Source organism: Caenorhabditis elegans, chromosome IV (genome assembly GCF_000002985.6).
Source record: "Caenorhabditis elegans chromosome IV".
NCBI lineage: Eukaryota > Metazoa > Nematoda > Chromadorea > Rhabditida > Rhabditidae > Caenorhabditis > Caenorhabditis elegans.
This window is the reverse complement of record NC_003282.8, coordinates 11,847,884-11,864,350: the sequence shown is the minus strand read 5'-3', so window position 1 is coordinate 11,864,350 and position 16,467 is coordinate 11,847,884. Positions and strand designations below refer to the sequence as shown.

At 36.8% G+C, this 16,467-nt stretch overlaps 6 protein-coding genes and 3 non-coding genes across 11 annotated transcripts; 5 read left to right on the top strand and 4 right to left on the bottom strand.

Moving 5' to 3' along the window:
• Positions 1-1,852: 1,852 nt before the first annotated feature.
• mob-1 (Mob1/phocein) lies at positions 1,853-3,796 on the bottom strand. Its single transcript, NM_069847.7, has 3 exons — positions 3,670-3,796; positions 3,208-3,334; positions 1,853-2,270 (listed from the first exon to the last, which is right to left on the bottom strand). The coding sequence occupies exons 1-3, from the start codon at positions 3,791-3,793 to the stop codon at positions 1,940-1,942; spliced, it is 582 nt and encodes a 193-aa protein (NP_502248.2). The 5' UTR covers positions 3,794-3,796; the 3' UTR covers positions 1,853-1,939.
• A 94-nt stretch (positions 3,797-3,890) lies between these two features.
• Positions 3,891-5,909, bottom strand: let-92 (Serine/threonine-protein phosphatase 2A catalytic subunit). Its single transcript, NM_001383211.2, has 6 exons — positions 5,777-5,909; positions 5,521-5,730; positions 5,404-5,466; positions 5,170-5,358; positions 4,892-5,065; positions 3,891-4,838 (listed from the first exon to the last, which is right to left on the bottom strand). Exons 1-6 carry the CDS (start codon positions 5,903-5,905, stop codon positions 4,647-4,649), a joined length of 957 nt encoding a protein of 318 aa, NP_001369970.1. The 5' UTR covers positions 5,906-5,909; the 3' UTR covers positions 3,891-4,646.
• A 115-nt stretch (positions 5,910-6,024) lies between these two features.
• F38H4.13 lies at positions 6,025-6,168 on the top strand. Its single transcript, NR_056719.1, has one exon. It is a non-coding gene; the product is annotated as an Unclassified non-coding RNA F38H4.13 (non-coding RNA).
• Positions 6,169-6,867: 699 nt separating this feature from the next.
• On the top strand, positions 6,868-7,251 carry F38H4.15. Its single transcript, NR_056718.1, has one exon. It is a non-coding gene; the product is annotated as an Unclassified non-coding RNA F38H4.15 (non-coding RNA).
• A 748-nt stretch (positions 7,252-7,999) lies between these two features.
• Positions 8,000-9,358, top strand: ech-2 (Enoyl-CoA hydratase domain-containing protein 3, mitochondrial). 3 transcript variants are annotated; one of them, NM_001268663.3, is made up of 6 exons: positions 8,002-8,084; positions 8,135-8,245; positions 8,288-8,353; positions 8,407-8,597; positions 8,645-8,920; positions 9,072-9,356. In NM_001268663.3, the coding sequence occupies exons 1-6, from the start codon at positions 8,010-8,012 to the stop codon at positions 9,202-9,204; spliced, it is 852 nt and encodes a 283-aa protein (NP_001255592.1). In that variant the 5' UTR covers positions 8,002-8,009; the 3' UTR covers positions 9,205-9,356. The 3 variants fall into 3 exon arrangements, 2 of the variants coding, with proteins under 2 accessions (NP_001255593.1, NP_001255592.1); NR_131613.1 differs by having other exon boundaries at positions 8,010-8,084; positions 8,128-8,245; positions 9,072-9,204; NM_001268664.3 differs by having other exon boundaries at positions 8,000-8,084; positions 8,135-8,353; positions 9,072-9,358.
• tag-30 (BTB domain-containing protein) lies at positions 9,192-13,428 on the top strand. The gene is made up of 10 exons (NM_001392403.1): positions 9,192-9,197; positions 9,416-9,490; positions 9,553-9,584; positions 9,633-9,686; positions 9,733-9,917; positions 10,328-10,483; positions 10,532-11,160; positions 12,267-12,408; positions 12,476-12,903; positions 13,159-13,428. Exons 2-10 carry the CDS (start codon positions 9,467-9,469, stop codon positions 13,315-13,317), a joined length of 1,809 nt encoding a protein of 602 aa, NP_001379158.1. The 5' UTR covers positions 9,192-9,197; positions 9,416-9,466; the 3' UTR covers positions 13,318-13,428.
• Positions 9,942-10,029, top strand: F38H4.16. The gene has a single exon (NR_101965.1). It is a non-coding gene; the product is annotated as an Unclassified non-coding RNA F38H4.16 (non-coding RNA).
• On the bottom strand, positions 11,189-12,169 carry F38H4.5 (Amidinotransferase). Its single transcript, NM_069844.2, has 3 exons — positions 12,084-12,169; positions 11,448-12,035; positions 11,189-11,396 (listed from the first exon to the last, which is right to left on the bottom strand). Exons 1-3 carry the CDS (start codon positions 12,156-12,158, stop codon positions 11,205-11,207), a joined length of 855 nt encoding a protein of 284 aa, NP_502245.1. The 5' UTR covers positions 12,159-12,169; the 3' UTR covers positions 11,189-11,204.
• A 613-nt stretch (positions 13,429-14,041) lies between the features above and the next one.
• F38H4.4 (Tyrosine-protein phosphatase domain-containing protein) lies at positions 14,042-16,089 on the bottom strand. The gene is made up of 8 exons (NM_069842.5): positions 16,014-16,089; positions 15,753-15,970; positions 15,292-15,639; positions 14,922-15,244; positions 14,762-14,875; positions 14,464-14,710; positions 14,324-14,410; positions 14,042-14,276 (listed from the first exon to the last, which is right to left on the bottom strand). The coding sequence occupies exons 1-8, from the start codon at positions 16,054-16,056 to the stop codon at positions 14,151-14,153; spliced, it is 1,506 nt and encodes a 501-aa protein (NP_502243.1). The 5' UTR covers positions 16,057-16,089; the 3' UTR covers positions 14,042-14,150.
• Between the last annotated feature and the right edge of the window lie 378 nt (positions 16,090-16,467).

Below are 16,467 nucleotides of genomic sequence, written 5' to 3'. Positions count from 1 at the left end.
AGTATGGAGGAAAAAGAAAGGCAATCAAAGATTCATATTGGGGAAGAAAAAGCAGAAGGTGGTACGGATAAGACTGGATTTGAAATTTGAAAAATAGGCCAAAGAACTTCTTAATCATGTTTTTTTTGGGGTTTGCGAAATTTAAATTTCGAAGATAGTTTACTTCAGAGTTCAACTCTTATCAATAGTTTTCAAGAATGATAACTTGCAACAATTAGGTGCGGAAGACCTTGTAATAGTTATTATTAGAATATTAGGTCATCCTGTAAATTATGAAAATAAATGAAAACTGACTTTTTAGCATATTTTAGCATATTTCTTAAATTTCAGCAAGTTAATAAGAAATAGGCAAATCTAAACTATGGAAACACGAAACACAGACATTCATGGCAAAGTTCTGAAAACAGGCAGTAGGCAGGTAGGCCTGTCTCGTCCGGCTACAGTCGTACCTGTCTAGGAAAGAAGTCATACACAAGAGAATAAGAAGGAGACGTAATATGACCGTTTCGTAGAATCTATATTTCAGAATTCACCTAGACTGCAACCACGCCCTAATGCAAACTTCCAAAACTACCAAATACGAAAATCAATGAAAAGAAAATAGGTGAAATCTGTACAAACGTGGAAGTATGCAAATAAATCCAAAACAGTCGAAAGGCAAAAATGTGAGTCACTCATTCTCTCCTCTCTTCTCTCACTCTGTTTCACCTTTCAATACAACAAATTGGTAAATAGAATGAATTTAGATGAGACCGTAGACGAAAAAGGAAAAGTGCGAATATAATATGTAACCCCTAGTATAGGACAAGTAAGCAAAAAGAAAAAAGGAATGTAAGTTCAAAGGTGGAATTGGTATGGTATGGAATCCAAAAAGAGACGAAATAAAAAGAATGCAGACGGGAAAAAGAGAAAGAGCAAACAGTGGCATTTGATCTTTAAGTGGTATTTTGTTCGAAAAACTATTTGATTTTGAAAAAAAAACTTCTTATTTCGATTCTATCGAGTAGGATCTACTATGGCGATCAATAAGTTCTTTTTCGCATTTTCTCAGTGTTCATAATTTTTCAAATATTTTCTATTACGGGAACAAACATCTATGAGAATGCGTACAGAATGCGTACAGGCAACATGTTTGACGCGCAAAATATCTCGTAGCGAAAACTACGGTAATTCTTTTAATGAACAGTAGTCACTTGAAGAGTTACTGTAGTTTTCGCTACAAGATATTTTGCGCGTCAAGTATGTTGCACAATACGCATTTTCAGAATTTGGTGTTTTCGTGATACAAAATATAATAAATAGAAATATAAATTTTGAAATCTCGCTAATTATTTTGGGGTTTCTGCAGAATTGTGGCTAATGTTTTCAACTTTATCCAAGAAAAATTATTCGTATTTAGTTGTATCCACTTTCAGAAAAAAAATGTTTTTTTGGAAAGTTTTGGTTTCTTCTGAAAGGGACTTTTACATAGATAGTTGAAAAGGATGAAAACTGAGAAAACACGGAAAACTTATTGCTCACCCTATTACAAGTGGACAAACAATAAATATTCTTTGAAATCCTTTTGCTGGAAAATGTTCTAACTTATTTGAGAAAGTACTCAAACTAAAAACCTTATCTACATGTAGCCGAAAAGTTTTTTTTTTTGATAATTTGAAAGACCGGATAACAATTAATTTAATGAACATCTCTCAACAATTCGTCACACAAAAAGAAAAGAAACTAGAGAATTTTTGAAGTTTTCCCAAACTGATACCATATCATGAACGTCAGAAGCTTATGATTTATAATCCAGTCTTTTTGTGTATTAATCCTAAAAGCACCTATTTTAAACTCATAAACACGTATAGTTCAAAATTTAAAGCAAATTTATTAGAGTTTTACACATCTGAGGAGAAGGGGAATCACAGAATTGGGAATATTATTAACAACAGATTATTTAGCTAAACGATATGAGATTCTCGATGATTTCCCGTAATGGTTCAGTTTCTTCCTTGTTGAGAAGTTGGAATTGATTGGCGAATAGAACGAACTGTTTGAACGATGTGTTCAGGTGTGCCAAGGCCTTGATAGCTTTGAAGTGATTGACATGGGCAAAATAGACGTGAGCATAGATTCTGAACAGTCTCCTCATAATTGCTTGACAACGTTCCTCAAAGTCCGTGGGGAATTGTTTTCCGATTTCCGATGGGAACACGTTTTCGTCGTCGACATTGTTTTGGCATGCAGTGAGCGATAGATCAATGTATTGAGGAGCACTTGTGTTCAGTCTGAGATAGATTTTTTTTTTTTGGAACATGAAGATTAATGTGAGAATGGTTTTTTTGCGTTTTTACGAAAACAAAATTAATTTTCCTTCTTTTTTAAAGATGGAGTAGTGCACTAGTGAACGTGGTTTTTTTTCTCTTAATGACAAAAAATGTTTTTCCAGAATTTTTACAGATTTTCCAATTTTGTAACAAAAAAAAAATTAGAAAGGCATGTGTTTAGTTTTCGAGTTTCAACATTTCGGTGTTTCCCAGAAAACAATTAATTGGTTTTTTCTTCATTTTTCAATTTAAATTTTTTTCTGCTTGTGAGGAAAACTGTGACAAACCATGTTAAAAACAATCCAAAAATAAAGAAAAGCCGAATTAATATAGTCAGAAAGCACAAAAACGAAATTTGAACGGGAATTATAAAGTAATTCGGCTCTTTATTATGGGAGCACAAAATTTTGAGAATGCGTATTGCGCAACATATTTGACGCGCAAAATATCTCGTAGCGAAAACTACAGTAATTCTATAGATAACTACTGTAGCGCATGTGTCGATTTACGGGCTCGATTGTTGAAATAAATTTTTTTGTCCTCGTTTCTTCGTATTATTTTCTCATTTTTGTATAATTTTAATATTCTATCGATAACTAAATTCTTTATTTCGAAAATCACAGGCGCTACAGTAGTCATTCAAAGAATTACTGTAGTTTTCGCTACGAGATATTTTGCGCGTCAAATATGTTGCTTCAAAGTCATAGAATTTGAGAAAAAGTGCACTATATATATTTTTTGCTGCAAAATTGAAAAAAAAAACCGAGCAAATTTTAAACAATTATATACGTTTTACAGTTAGATTATGTATACTGAAACGGTTTTCTGCAATTTTAAGAATTTTCAAAATATTGAATTTTGATAACCAAGAATTACGGAAAAACTTAGAAAAGCTTACAATGTTCCTTCACTGGTCCAAGTATATTGTCTTCCATGTGCTGTCATCGATGGACACTTTGAATCGGTACATTCGGATTCGCAGAGAACTCCGAAAACCATTCGAACTTGATTTACCAGATCGATTACTGAAAAAATGCGCTTTTTTTTTGGAATTTTTCAAAAATAAAATTAAAAAAGAAAACTTATAGAAACTGTATGTTTCCGCTTTTTTAAAGGGAGAACCAAAATTGAGAAATAGTCTCGCCGCGCGTCAGTGTTTATTTGTTTTCGTGTACGCGCCTTTAAGATTACTGTAGGAAATTTATCCAATTTTTTGTATTTTTTGAGAAAATTGGATCAACTCGAAAAAAATCACAATTAGCAGTTTTTGTTTTATTATAAATTATTTTTTGTTTTATTACAAATTATTATTACCAAGCTGTGCAAAAAAATGTCAAAGTTTTTTTTAGCAAAAACTTACTATTTACGGCGAGCCATTCATTTTTATCTTCCCCTGGTGGAAGTTTCAGAGCGTCACGAAGATTTCCACTTCCTAACGTTGAAACTGCCATTGGATTGCACCATGATGAACTTGGTTCACTCATTTTCTGGAACCAAAATAATTCGATTTAAAGTTTTTTCTTTCACCAAGACAAGTATTGTTTTATGCTTTCTACATTGCAATCGAAAATTCAAAACTTTGATGTGGACACAGTTTATTGATCATTGATGATAAACAAAATGTTGATGGGGCAAAAATAATATTATAATTAAACAAAATGGGGGAATAAAATAGTGGAAAAGGGAGAGATGTTGTCCATTCGCATTTTGTGATAATAATCATAAGAAACAAGGAAGACGGGAAGTGGTGAAAAGGATGGGATGGAGGGGAAAATAGTGTAAGAATATGGAAGGAAAAGAAAAAGAGTAAAGAAATGTTGGAAGCGAACGCCGTACAGCGCGTGCGCGGAGAAGATCGCAACTTTTCTCACACGGGGATGACTGAAAAGAATATTGATTGCTTCATTGAGTGAAGGAAGAGAACCGAGTGCTAAGGTTGACACGAGATGTCGGAGATATTTTTTCAGTAATGGCTAATGATTCCGCCAAACTCTTCCCACCACATTAATTTACATGAACAATGAAATTTTCATCCCTATCATCGCATCATTTGAGAAGAGAAGCACGGTTTGATCGCCTAAATTTTGGTAGAGGACAAGAGAATGGAACAAAAAAGATAGATGAAGAACACAACAATCATTTCGAGCAACTTCAGAAGAGATGGGATTGTCAAATAGGATGGTGTTGGGCAACGATACAAAAACAACGATATTCTATATAATGACTGAAACGATGAAAAAGAGGAAAAGTGAGAGAAAGTATTGAAATTAATTGGGTAAGGGGGATAATACGGAAAAAAAAGAAAATGAAAACGGCGATTTGAACGGAGGTATCTATCTACAGGAAGTAGTCAGGCGTTCTGCGAGTAACATGTGGTTCTCCTCTTCGAGGGGCAGGGTCGAATTGCAAGAACGAATATTTGAGATCGTCGTCCAGCTCCACCATCGCTGCCTGATTTCCACAACGATAGCAGTAGTTTGGTGCTGAGAACACTGTTACCACGTTACGATCGTGACTCCAGTTGTATCCCTAAACATATTTATATCATTGCAAAATTATATCGATTTGAAATAATTTCTCACCTCCATGACAAGTTGATGGGCCCGAGAAATTAGAGTAAGTCCATTGGAATGGTTGAACGTCTCCGAGATATCCTGACCGAATGTGTATCCTGCTCCACGTGGAGAGATTCCCCAGCCACCTCTGTCATCTGGATCAGACCAGAGAAGATCGCACATTGGTCCTTCGTGTGGAACCTTTAAAAATATATGATTTTCGGTGATGAAAATGTTAGAACTTTTCTATTATTGAAATATTTCAGGCTAGTAACTATTAAAGGTAGATTTCCACAATAACTTACCTCTTGAATGCGGTCAAGAGCTCTGATGTGATCAAGAGTATCAATAGACGGTGAAAGACCTCCGTGAAGGCAGAAGATTTGACCATCAACAAGAGCGGTAAGTGGGAAACAGTCGAAGAGATCAGTGAAGTACTTCCACACATTCGAGTTTCCATATTTCCTCAAACACTCGTCATAGAACCCGTAGACCTAACAAGAAAATAATAATTTTTGAAATAAATTGATTTTAATTACCTGAGTGATTTGTCGCGACTCGTGATTTCCGCGGAGCAGTGTTACTCGATCCTTGTATCGAATCTGAATTTTTAAAGATGTTATAATAATTTCCATACTATATTGTGATAACTGTACCTTCAAACAGACAAGCAGACTAACTGTTTCGACGGAATAATACCCCCGGTCGACGTAGTCTCCCATGAAAAGGTAATTCGTGTCAGGACTCTTTCCACCCATTTTGAACAGCTCCATCAGATCGTGGAATTGACCGTGAACGTCACCACACACTGTCACAGGGCACCGGACTTCTTGCACATTCGGCTCTTTTTCCAAGATCTCTTTCGCCTTAAAAAAATTAATTTTTGACAATCACAAAACTGTATCAACAAACCTTTTCGCATAACGTTTTGACTTGATTCTCCGATAGTGGTTTACATTCGTATAACTGCTCAATCCACTGATCTACATCGACGATTAGTGCTTTATCAAGCGGATCCGCAGATGGTGGGGCAGCAGCCATACTACTGAAAACTTATTTGTTGGTCAAGAAATTAGAAGTATAAAAAAGTTTGAATGATAAGAACGCATAGAGAAAGAAGAAAGACAACGTGGGCAGCTATAGCAACGGAGCACGAGTCGGAGAAAGCGTGAAGAGCAGAAACTCACGCTGTTGCCTCACAGTCAATACTTTTCAGCGGATTCTTCTTTCCGTATAAACTGATAGGATTGCAAGACAAAAGGGATTAAGTGCCCCTTGCTCCAACAGCATCTTATAACGAAAAAGAAAACGTCACAATTGGAGGAGAGACAGTTAATGAAATGATGTAAAGCACAAGTTTTAAAAAAGACGGAAAATCAATCGTGAACAGGTTAAGAAAAGAAAACAAGAACATAGAAATAAAATGTGTAGTTTTTATGGATTATTTTTCAATGTTACTAAATGCCAGACCGGATTAGTTACTAGTGTCAAAAAGTGTCCATTCTCAATTTTAGACGAAGAAGTGAAAGATGAACAACAATCACGCGCTGAAAAATATTCATAGGAAAAAGAGGAAATCGATAACTCGCTGTTTGCGTTTCTACCTCCCACCAAACCATACGGAATTTCATTCCGTTCCGATAAGGCAAAGAACAAATGTTGTTAATTATGTTTCACAATAGGGGTCAATCTATGTTCTAACGAGAATTAAAATATTTTAATTGTTAGGCAAACGTTGATACGGTAAAAAACCTAATTATGTAACTGAAACTCTTCAAATGAAAAAAAAAATCATAAAACTGTGTTTTTTTTGCCTTATTTTCGGTGAATCATAATCAATATTCAATGGGCAAAAGCCAATTGTAATGGGAACACGTGAGAACGGAATAAATGAATTTAACATTAGTGGAAGACATCAAAATGATAGAGAACGCGGGATGATCGAGTACGACAAAATTGTTGTTTTGTGAGGAGAGCGAGGCGGAGAAAGCAGGGCTGCAGAGAGATGCGGGGCCCGCCAATTGGGCAGTGACGGAGGATCAGACGACAGATAGCGAAGGAGCAGCGGCACTCCTGTGCTATAACCAGCCGAGGAACCAATCGCATTGCGAAAGTGACGGAGAAAGAGATGAAAAAGAAAAGATATAAGGCAGAGGAAAGAGCGACCGCATCGCAAGGGCTCGCGTCGCGGTTCACTGCGCTCTACTGAACACCCTCACTGTCTGTTGTTAACAAGACGGAGAGAAGTGAAGAAGTCCTCTTCCTGAACCGATGTTTTCGTTTATTGGCGTTATCGCTGAAGGCGACAACGACGACAGCAGAGGCGTTGTGTGCAGAAAGGAGGTGTGAAAAGGCGAGGATTTAGAGCTCTGGTGACGTGCTAGGGACGGCCAAGTTATGATAGAGGGGCGTACTGAAAAAAATGTTCGAGGTAGAATATTTCTAGAAAAATACATTTCATAACCCAGCAGAATCATGATGACTCATTTATGCGAAATTTCAGAAAAAACGGTATGTTTTAGAAGATGAAACTATCGATTGGCAACTAACGAAGGTTAATGATGTCCGATTTTTTAAATTATTATGTAACAAAATCATTGTTGAAAAAGACCGAAAACTTCAGACAGAAAAAAAAACTGGTGAGCTAATTATAATTCAAATTAAAAGTAGGAATACGATCTAGCGGAATGACAATAGTTTGTTACTAACGGCTCCAGTAACTGAATCTAGTAAACAATATGATTGAAACCGGAGATTTTCAGCATCAGGTGTTAAAGAATGACATCAAAAACATGCTAGATGATGAATTCAAGAAGGCACTTACATTTTGACGAAACTTTTTGTACATTTTTGAGCTATAAGTCGATTTTTGGAAATTTCTTTTTTGAAAGCTTTCATATCAGCATTAAAATTTAATTAGAAATGATGGTAAAATAAGAAAAAAAATGCACGTTTAATTTTGAAAAGCGTAAAAAAACCGCGAAAAGGCTCGACGACACTGCTGCCGCACGGTTTTTTGGGGAACCGTGCCAGGGTTGCATTGTGACTCCGCCTCTCGGTTTTTTTTTTAATTATTGTAACTTATTCTTTAAATCATAATTTTATACAGTATTTCAAACAAAATTTAAGCTTTACAGTATTTAAAATGTTCAAATCTTCATTGCGGGCATTTTCCACTTCAAAAGCAGCGAGAACTCTACTTGAAAGAGAGCTCTATCAAGTAAGTTGATCACAAATAAAGAGGAACCTTCAATTCCCTACAGTTTTCAGGGAAACTCGGTTGTCCGGTTCATTTTAAACGATAAGAAAGTGAACACGCTGTCCCTGGCAATGATCAATGAACTATTTGCGGAGTTGAAGGCTATTGACAAGATTGAAAAAGTGGGTGTTTATGCTGAAACTGAAAAAGATAGAACAATTAAGGTTCGATCAGTAATTATTGCTCATAATGGCAAATCCTTTTCCGCCGGACACGAATTGAAAGAGCTCGTGAGTCTGACTACAATATCTTGAAACCTACTTTCATTCATAAAATCTTTCAGACTACAGAGAGCGGGTCTGATAAACACAATGAAATTTTCAACACGTGCGGTGACATGATGAACTTCATCCGCAATATGAAAGTTCCTGTGATTGCAGAAGTTAATGGGACTGCAGCTGCGGCTGGCCTACAGCTTGTTGCCTCCTGTGATGTCGTTGTTGCTGGAAAAAGTTCGAAATTTTTAGTTCCAGGGTAATAAATTGGTTTTTTGAAGCTGATGAAAAACTTTAATTATTCAGACAGAAGCTCGGATTATTCTGCTCGACACCTGGAATCGCTCTTGTGCGTGCAGTACCACGTAAAGTAGCAATGGACATGCTTCTGACTGCTCAACCAATCGACTCGGAAGCTGCTCTTCGAAGTGGACTTGTCTCCCGCGTGGTTGAAGACGATCAAGTCAAGTTCGAAGCGCTCAATGTCGCCGAACAAATTGGGCACTTCAGCCGCTCAGTGACGGCTCTTGGAAAAGCGTTCTTCTATACACAAGCAGAATTGAGCACTGTGGATGCGTACAGGTAATTTTGGAAAATAGCATATTTGATATGACAAGTAGATTTTTTGCAAAACAGGAATCTCAATTTTTGAGTATTAATTTTTGTTCGAGAAATATGAAAAACTGAAAAAAAAATTATTCAAATTACGTTGGCATTCATTATCAAATTTTAGATATGGTTCCCGAGTGATGGTTGGAAATCTGAAGCTCAAGGATTGCCAAGAAGGAATTTCTGCATTTATTGGAAAACGACCTGCAGACTTCGAGCACACAAACGATCTTGTTGAGGAAGTGAAAAAGAATTAAATTTATCTTCTTCCTTTAGCCTCCATAATTGTGTAGATTTTTAGAAGTTTATTCTTTGTTTGTTTCGTTATTTCGTTATTATATCGTGCCTTTTCCACTGTTTACGAGTTTTTATTGACTGTCCTCCCTTCTAAATAAACGTAGTGCAATCGCGCTCCATCGCACTGAACATCGAAGAGCCTCTTGCAATTCGATCAAGTGACATCGAATAAAAGCCGGTCTTAAGCCACATTCTCATCATTATTTGATTTTTTTTAATATTATGAGCTCGGAAAATGGAGTGGAGGTAAATTTTGATTATTTTCAGTTAAATAGAACGTTTTTTAATATCAAAAATAATATTTCCAGGTATCAGACCCAGAGGAAGGCCCTTGCAATCGGTAATTAATTTTAAAACTTTACTTTTCTGATTTAAAATCGATTTTTAGGCGACAATCCAGTGGATCTTGCGAGCCAGAAAACTCGGATAGTATTTTTCAAGGGTGAGTTTTTTTTAATTTGAGCAAAATTAAATAAATCAACTTACAGTGAAAACCAGCTCTACCCATCTCGCCGAACAGCAGCAAATCACGAGCATCAACAACAACAAAAGTCCAGTTCAACACTCGATCTTCCTGCAAACGTGCTTCACGAGTATGCATCTTCGAGTCCTCCACAGAGTTCATCTCGTCACGTACACTCCTCATCCACGTCATCACTTGGAGAAGTTGCAGGTGAGAAAATGCAAAATTTCGCGATTTTTGGGTCAAAACGACACTTTTTTGTTAGATTAAAGAGTACTGTGAGTTCAAGCTCTTATTGCTTCATCGGTTTTTCGTAATTTTCAGTTATTTAAAAGTCTATTTATTTATCGAAAAACTCTAATTTCGCAATAAAAGCACAGAAATCTCGACAAATCGTGCGAAAAACTATGAAAATTCCGCAAAAACGGATTCTATAAGCCGTTTTTTTAGATTAAAAATCAAGAAAAAAAAGTAATAGATTGAAAAATATAATGAATTGCAGCGAATATTTTTATTTTTATTGAGAAAAGTTTCCCATTATTTAAAATGTGTTGTTTTGAGACATAAATACACATAAAACAATTAAAATCAAAAATTTATCTGATTTTTCAATTTTTCAGCTTTATTCGGAACACGATTCCCACAGGACGAGGGAAAACAAGCATCAAATGTTGAGAAGGCCGTTAATATTTTGCCAGTGAGCAGAAATTTAGCTGAACATGTCTCGAATTTATTTGCGATTGGCAGGAAACCGGTAACAATTGTGCAGAAAAAAAGTTTGTTGTAACTAAATTCACCGTTCGAGCACAAAAAACCTTGTTCAGAGCCGACAAATCATCCGGAAGAAAACCCAGGAGCACGTCCGCTTTTAGGATGGCAAGCTGACAAGAAGACGCTGAGAGAACGGATCGAACATATGTATTGCAATGAGACACTCGCTGATGTATTTTTTGTTGTGGGAATCGATGATTCTAGACAACGAATTCCAGCACACAAATTTGTTCTCTCAATTGGAAGTGTTGTGTTTGATGCAATGTTTAATGGTGGACTAACTCCAAAAAATACAGAAGAAGCTCTAGAAATCGAATTGCCAGACGTTGAGCCATCCGCATTTTTAGCTCTTCTCAAATTTCTCTATTCGGACGAAGTGAAAATCGAAGCAGAATCAGTTATGACAACTCTATACACAGCGAAAAAGTACGCGGTACCTGCGATGGAAAAAGAATGTGTTCGCTTCTTAAAACAACGACTTGTTCCTGACAATGCTTTTATGATGCTCTCACAAGCAAAATTATTCGATGAGCCAGATTTGATGCAAAAGTGTCTAGAGGTCATCGATAAAAATACACTGGAAGCACTGAACGGAGAAGGATTCACTGAAATTGATCTAGATACACTATGCGAAGTTCTGACAAGAGATGGTCTACGGATACGAGAGATATTCTTGTTTCAGGTGAGATTCCAAATTTCAAAATTAAAAAAAAAAAGAATATTCATTTATTCCAATCTCAAAGTGCAACATTTTGCGGAACCACCAGCTTTCATAAATTCGCTCATGTCAATCGGATGAACCTGGAATCCATGTTGCTCTAGCAGCTTAAACGTCGTGTCTGAACCATGATGAACTATTACGTTTTTGCCAATCACCACGGAATTGCACACAAACCGGCGGGCATCTTTCTCAGGAACCTAGAATTTTTGGAAATTAGTAAAATCTCTTGAAAATGTGGAAATTGTTACCGGTAAGAGATCCGTGTAGTTTCGAATATTGTTCTGGGAAACACTGTCGAATGCTGGCATGTAAGCCATTGCTAGGTCCTCATCAAGCGGACAGAAACATGTATCAACGTGATAAAAACGTGGATCTACCAGACGAGCTGCGACTACGTAGAACGTATCGTCAGAATTTAACTTCAACTTCCGTTTGATGTCCTGACACGCTTGAACATCAGATCTTGGTCCAACTCCACTCACAAGAATATTCATTCCATTGCCACACCACAACGCATCTCCGGCTCCTTCGTGAATAATTTTATGATTGAAAGAAGTCTGATAGCCGAGCTTGTCGAAAAATCGTTTATAGAACACATGTTCTCCATATCTTTCGGGGAAGGCAAAATGTGACAAATATATCTTATTTCCACGAAGAATGCCTGCATTCGCACAGAAAACAATATCCGGGTAGTCTCGAGCATCTTCTGATTCCATCACAACCACCTCAGCTCCACACTTCTCAATTGTACTCTTCAGTGTATCCCATTGCTTCGTGGCTTTCTCAAAATCTGCCTGAATCTTTTCGTCCATCCATGGATTTATCGAGTAATCCACCTAAATAATTTTCAAATTCCAATTCATCTGCCAAGTCTAGAGAGTAACCTTGAAATGTGTAGGTCTGCACATCATGATGCGCTTAGCCACTCCCATCATAGCACTGTTGACGATTTTGTTCATTTTTAATAATACACCTAGGAATGATTGATATTCAGACTGGCATTTCTTTTTTCTAAATTTTCAAACTACAGCTTACGTGACCTTTTATAAATTCGAAAACTATTTCAGGCTGTTCTACGATGGGCGAAGTTCGAAGCAGAGAGACGGGGAATGCCAGCCAATGGAGATAGTCGTAGAGCTGTTCTTTCAAGATCAATCCCTCTTATTAGATTCCCACTTATGAAGATCGATGAATTTGCATTGCACGTTGGTAAGCAACATTATTTTTATATACTTTCTACTTTTCTACAAAAAAAAACTTTAAATTATTATTTCAGAGCCCAGCCACATTCTCTCGGATCGTGAAATGAACAAGATATTCAAATATCTCGCAGTGTCTCCACCAGATCGACCAGTTCTTGTCTACTCTGATAGGCCACGATGTCAGATTTCAAGCACAGAGTACGTGGTTTCAAGATTTCAACGAATCGAGAATCGTTGGGGATTCTGTGGCACGTCTGATCGTATCAAGTTTATGGTGGATCGGCGTATTTTTGTTGTCGGATTCGGGCTTTATGGTGCAATTTCTGGACCACATGAATATAAGACGCAAATCAAGATTATCCATTGTGGAACGAACAAAACATTGGCCGAGCATGATACCAGTTTTGTGTGTGACGGAAATTCTAGACCATGCCGAGTCTGTTTCAAAGAGCCGGTGGAGATTCTTCCTGGTATAACCTATATTGCAGCAGCTCTGATCAGGGTATGTTTATTATGATGATACAGAAAAATGTTCCTATTGAAAGCGCCCCAGGGCCAATCGAAAACGCTCCGCCTCCAAACGTTGGGTCTCGCTAGGTTTTTGGCGGTAAATCTGTAAATTCAAAACGTTTTTAATTGGTTTTATAATGAATATTATTACATTTAATTCATAATTAACTTAGGGGGCAGAGCTTTTTCAAGATTCCGTATCTGCGTTCCCATAATATCTTCTGTTTTAATATCAACTTTTTTCCAGGGCCCTGACTCGTATTACGGCACAAAAGGTCTTCGGCGTGTCAGCACTCACGACAGCGACGTGACGTTCCAATTCACATATGCAGCAATGAACAACAACGGAACAAGTGTTGAAGACGGACAGATTCCGGAAATTATCTACTATACAGCAGCCGAGTGATACATTTAAATTCGTTTGTGAATGCTCCATGTACATTTGTGTGATTATCTCTGATCAAAATCTTTCTGCAAACCAAGTACAATATAAATAAACATAGATCTTTTCGAATTCATTTTTTAAGGATACACTAGAGATGGATAGAAACTATGCAGACACACGAAAAAGAAGCTTTTTTTCAATCAAACAAGTTTCCCTGAGAAATTGCAAATATCATTGTGATCTACTAGTATTTGATCTACCCACAAAGTTCAGTTTTCACCTGCAAAATGCCAGCATTTTTTGAAAAATTTTTAAAACGGTATTTGGTTATTCTAGTTCTATAGGAGTGATTTTATACATCATCTCAGCTACTTCACGTTCGTTGGCAAGGTTTTGATGGAAAGTTTCCTGCAATCGTCAAATATATTCAACCCAACTCATATTATGGGAAAAATTCTGAGAATGCGTATTGCGCAGCATATTTAACGCCTAAAATATCTCGAAACGAAAACTACAGTAAGACTTTGAGTGACTACTGTATTTGTTGATTTATGGGTTTCAAAAATAATTCCTTTGAAGCCCGTAAATCAACACGTACAGTAGTCATTTAAAGTCTTACTGTAGTTTTCGTTTCGAGATATTTTAGCCGTTAAATATGTATGTTGCGCAATACGCATTCTCACTATCAGAATTTTGGGTTCTCGTTAACTGGCTGTGATATACCCTAGTTACCTTGAATTGAATTAAATACAAAATTTTATTGATGAAAACCAGGGGCATTAATATCTATGAAGAAATAAAAATCGGAGAAATACAATGCTTCATGATACCAGAAAATAGTTGCAGAGTTATAATCAGCATTTATTGATCACAAGTTGACGGAGGATCATCTGAACGTTAATCTCATCTTCATTTTCCTTATCTTTCTCTTTATCCTTTTCGTCATTTGGCTTTTTCGGAATGGCCAATTTGCAAAACCCCTGTAAATAGTACACATTTCAAAATCCTACATCATATCCACACTCACATTATCCAGTATATGCTCAGCCAAAAGTGTGTAGACAAAAGAAAACTGAGTCAGATTCTGACAAGCATGTATGCGTCCATTGCGAACCTGGAAAATGAATAATTACATTTACATGAGGAGGTTACATGTAAAATCATTACCATCTCCAAGCACTTAACCAGATCCAATGTAGCCTGCTCACTGTGAAGAGAAAGATGGGCGGTCTCGAACAAGGCAAATGTGCCAGCTCTTCCACATCCAGACAGACTCATGTATACAGTTGGAGTTGATGGAGAGTACTTGCGAAGAACTGATTGAAGCTGCCAAATCTGTTTCACAAACTTTGGAGATCCATTTCCGGGTATATTGTTGTGAGGCCATGCATTGTAGTGGTGGATGTGAAGGAATCTTGAGGAATTATTGAGAAAATAGGATTCATAGAAACAAAATAGAACTTACGACTTGTAGTCTCCATTACTAACACTAACAACTTTCAGAACCCATCCATCCATAATCTCAACACGTTTGAACTCTCCAACTCTGATTGAACGTTCTTCGAAATTTAGAAAATCTCTGAAACTCGAAAAATAGAAGTGACACGAACAATGATAAAACTTACTGATTCCTCGGAAACACGAAATCCCCTCCCAAACTATCATATTCAGAGTCGGTGAGCAAAAGGAGCACACACTTGACACGTTGCTCTATAATCATTTGCCAGAAGTCTGCAGATGTGTGCGGCAATGGCAGTTGAGTTAGAATTGCCCGTTTCTGAGTGTCAAGTTCTAAATAACTCGCATGGATATACGATGAATCTGACAAGTGAACTTTCGAATGATCAAGGCAAATAACGTCGGCAAATCGATTTTTGTGCATGTTTTTCACGAACTGATGTTTGGTGACGCTAGGTGGGATGTAGCTGACAACTTGTTCAAAATCATTCTAAATTCAAAAGTTTCTAGATATCTTCTAGTACCATTTAAACTCACAGCTGCAATGTTGGCATCCTCATCCACGAATCGCTTTGCCAATCCTAACCATTTTTGCTTCTTCTCTTCTGTATTTCCATCATCATCTTTTTTCTCATCCTTCTTTTCTTCCTTCTTTCCCTCTTTCTTATCATCTTTTTTCTCATCTTTAATGTCCTTATTATTATCCGACTTTTCATCTAACTTGGTCTTTGACTTGCTCTTTTGTAGCTTATCATCCTTATCTGTCTCCTTGGAAGCCTTCGAAGGTGTCACTTTGTTCGGAGACTGTGGAGCTCCAGGAAGTTGTTGGATTGGGAATGACTTACTTCTTTCTAGATTCTTCACGAGAACTACATCGCCAAGTTGCTGAATTGAAATTTAAAAAAAAATTGCCCTCTTTATAGAGCTTTTTTAGCCTAAAAACAGGCTTTTGACTATATATGTTCAAAATACCCAGAAAATCTGGTCTCAAAACCAACCTCATTAACGACTGGTGGCAATGGCTTCACGACCTTCGAACGTGGCTGCTTATGAGCCGTGGATTTAGATTTACCATGTCCTTTCCTTGACTTTCTACGTTTTTTGCCACGACAGCACAAGAATCCGGTCTTCTTCTTTCCGGAACGCGACTTTCTGTGGTGCTTCCCCCCGTGATGTTTGGCATGTTTCTTCTTATGAGGAGTCGGTGTTTGTGGCGCTGAAATTGATTTTTATAATTCTCCTAATTGAGTATTACTCACTTTGCGGGACGTTGTGCTTCACAATTGGTCCATTTGCATCCATGCTTCGGAGTTTCTTGAAATTTGCAAATTTTGTGATATCGGAAATAAATAGTTTTTTTCAACTCTCCCAATTTGCACATTTTTCTTCAAAAGTTTATTTTCTTCTAAGGTCAATTACGCGTGTAATTTTTATTTATCTTTATTATAAGCATGTCTCTTGGAACGTAGTAGTAGAAAATAAGCTTAATATCAGAAAACAAGTACAAAATGTTGTATTTTTTTTTCTTCTTAATATTGGAAGTTAATAGTCTATGCACTCTTTATTGATTCAATAGATAAAACCATCTTCTGCCAATAGAAAAGTTTTATAAAAGTATAAAATTACAAGAATTTAGTAATCCATTTTACAAAATAAAACGTGAAGGTTCAGTTCTTTATATCTGACGTTTGAATTTATTTTTGAGGAGAAATA

Excerpts from the sequence above, each read along its gene's own strand:
- ech-2 (NM_001268664.3), top strand. The coding sequence starts at position 8,010 with ATGTTCAAATCTTCATTGCGGGCATTTTCCACTTCAAAAGCAGCGAGA. Across the intron at positions 8,598-8,644 it reads TCGAAATTTTTAGTTCCAGG|ACAGAAGCTCGGATTATTCT; the intron begins GTAATAAATTGG and ends TTAATTATTCAG. Across the intron at positions 8,921-9,071 it reads AGCACTGTGGATGCGTACAG|ATATGGTTCCCGAGTGATGG; the intron begins GTAATTTTGGAA and ends ATCAAATTTTAG.
- F38H4.5 (NM_069844.2), bottom strand. The coding sequence starts at position 12,158 with ATGAACAAAATCGTCAACAGTGCTATGATGGGAGTGGCTAAGCGCATC. Across the intron at positions 12,036-12,083 it reads GCAGACCTACACATTTCAAG|GTGGATTACTCGATAAATCC; the intron begins GTTACTCTCTAG and ends AAAATTATTTAG. Across the intron at positions 11,397-11,447 it reads ACTACACGGATCTCTTACCG|GTTCCTGAGAAAGATGCCCG; the intron begins GTAACAATTTCC and ends CAAAAATTCTAG.
- F38H4.4 (NM_069842.5), bottom strand. The coding sequence starts at position 16,056 with ATGGATGCAAATGGACCAATTGTGAAGCACAACGTCCCGCAAA. Across the intron at positions 14,411-14,463 it reads TGGTTAAGTGCTTGGAGATG|GTTCGCAATGGACGCATACA; the intron begins GTAATGATTTTA and ends TTCATTTTCCAG. Across the intron at positions 14,277-14,323 it reads CTGAGCATATACTGGATAAT|GGGTTTTGCAAATTGGCCAT; the intron begins GTGAGTGTGGAT and ends TACTATTTACAG.
- tag-30 (NM_001392403.1), top strand. The coding sequence starts at position 9,467 with ATGAGCTCGGAAAATGGAGTGGAG. Across the intron at positions 9,585-9,632 it reads GAGGAAGGCCCTTGCAATCG|GCGACAATCCAGTGGATCTT; the intron begins GTAATTAATTTT and ends ATCGATTTTTAG. Across the intron at positions 12,409-12,475 it reads TGAATTTGCATTGCACGTTG|AGCCCAGCCACATTCTCTCG; the intron begins GTAAGCAACATT and ends TTATTATTTCAG.
- mob-1 (NM_069847.7), bottom strand. The coding sequence starts at position 3,793 with ATGAGTGAACCAAGTTCATCATGGTGCAATCCAATGGCAGTTTCAACG. Across the intron at positions 3,335-3,669 it reads TGAATGGCTCGCCGTAAATA|TAATCGATCTGGTAAATCAA; the intron begins GTAAGTTTTTGC and ends GCATTTTTTCAG. Across the intron at positions 2,271-3,207 it reads TGGACCAGTGAAGGAACATT|ACTGAACACAAGTGCTCCTC; the intron begins GTAAGCTTTTCT and ends AATCTATCTCAG.
- let-92 (NM_001383211.2), bottom strand. The coding sequence starts at position 5,905 with ATGGCTGCTGCCCCACCATCTGCGGATCCGCTTGATAAAGCACTAATC. Across the intron at positions 5,731-5,776 it reads TCAAAACGTTATGCGAAAAG|GCGAAAGAGATCTTGGAAAA; the intron begins GTTTGTTGATAC and ends AATTTTTTTAAG. Across the intron at positions 5,467-5,520 it reads GTCTGCTTGTCTGTTTGAAG|ATTCGATACAAGGATCGAGT; the intron begins GTACAGTTATCA and ends TTAAAAATTCAG.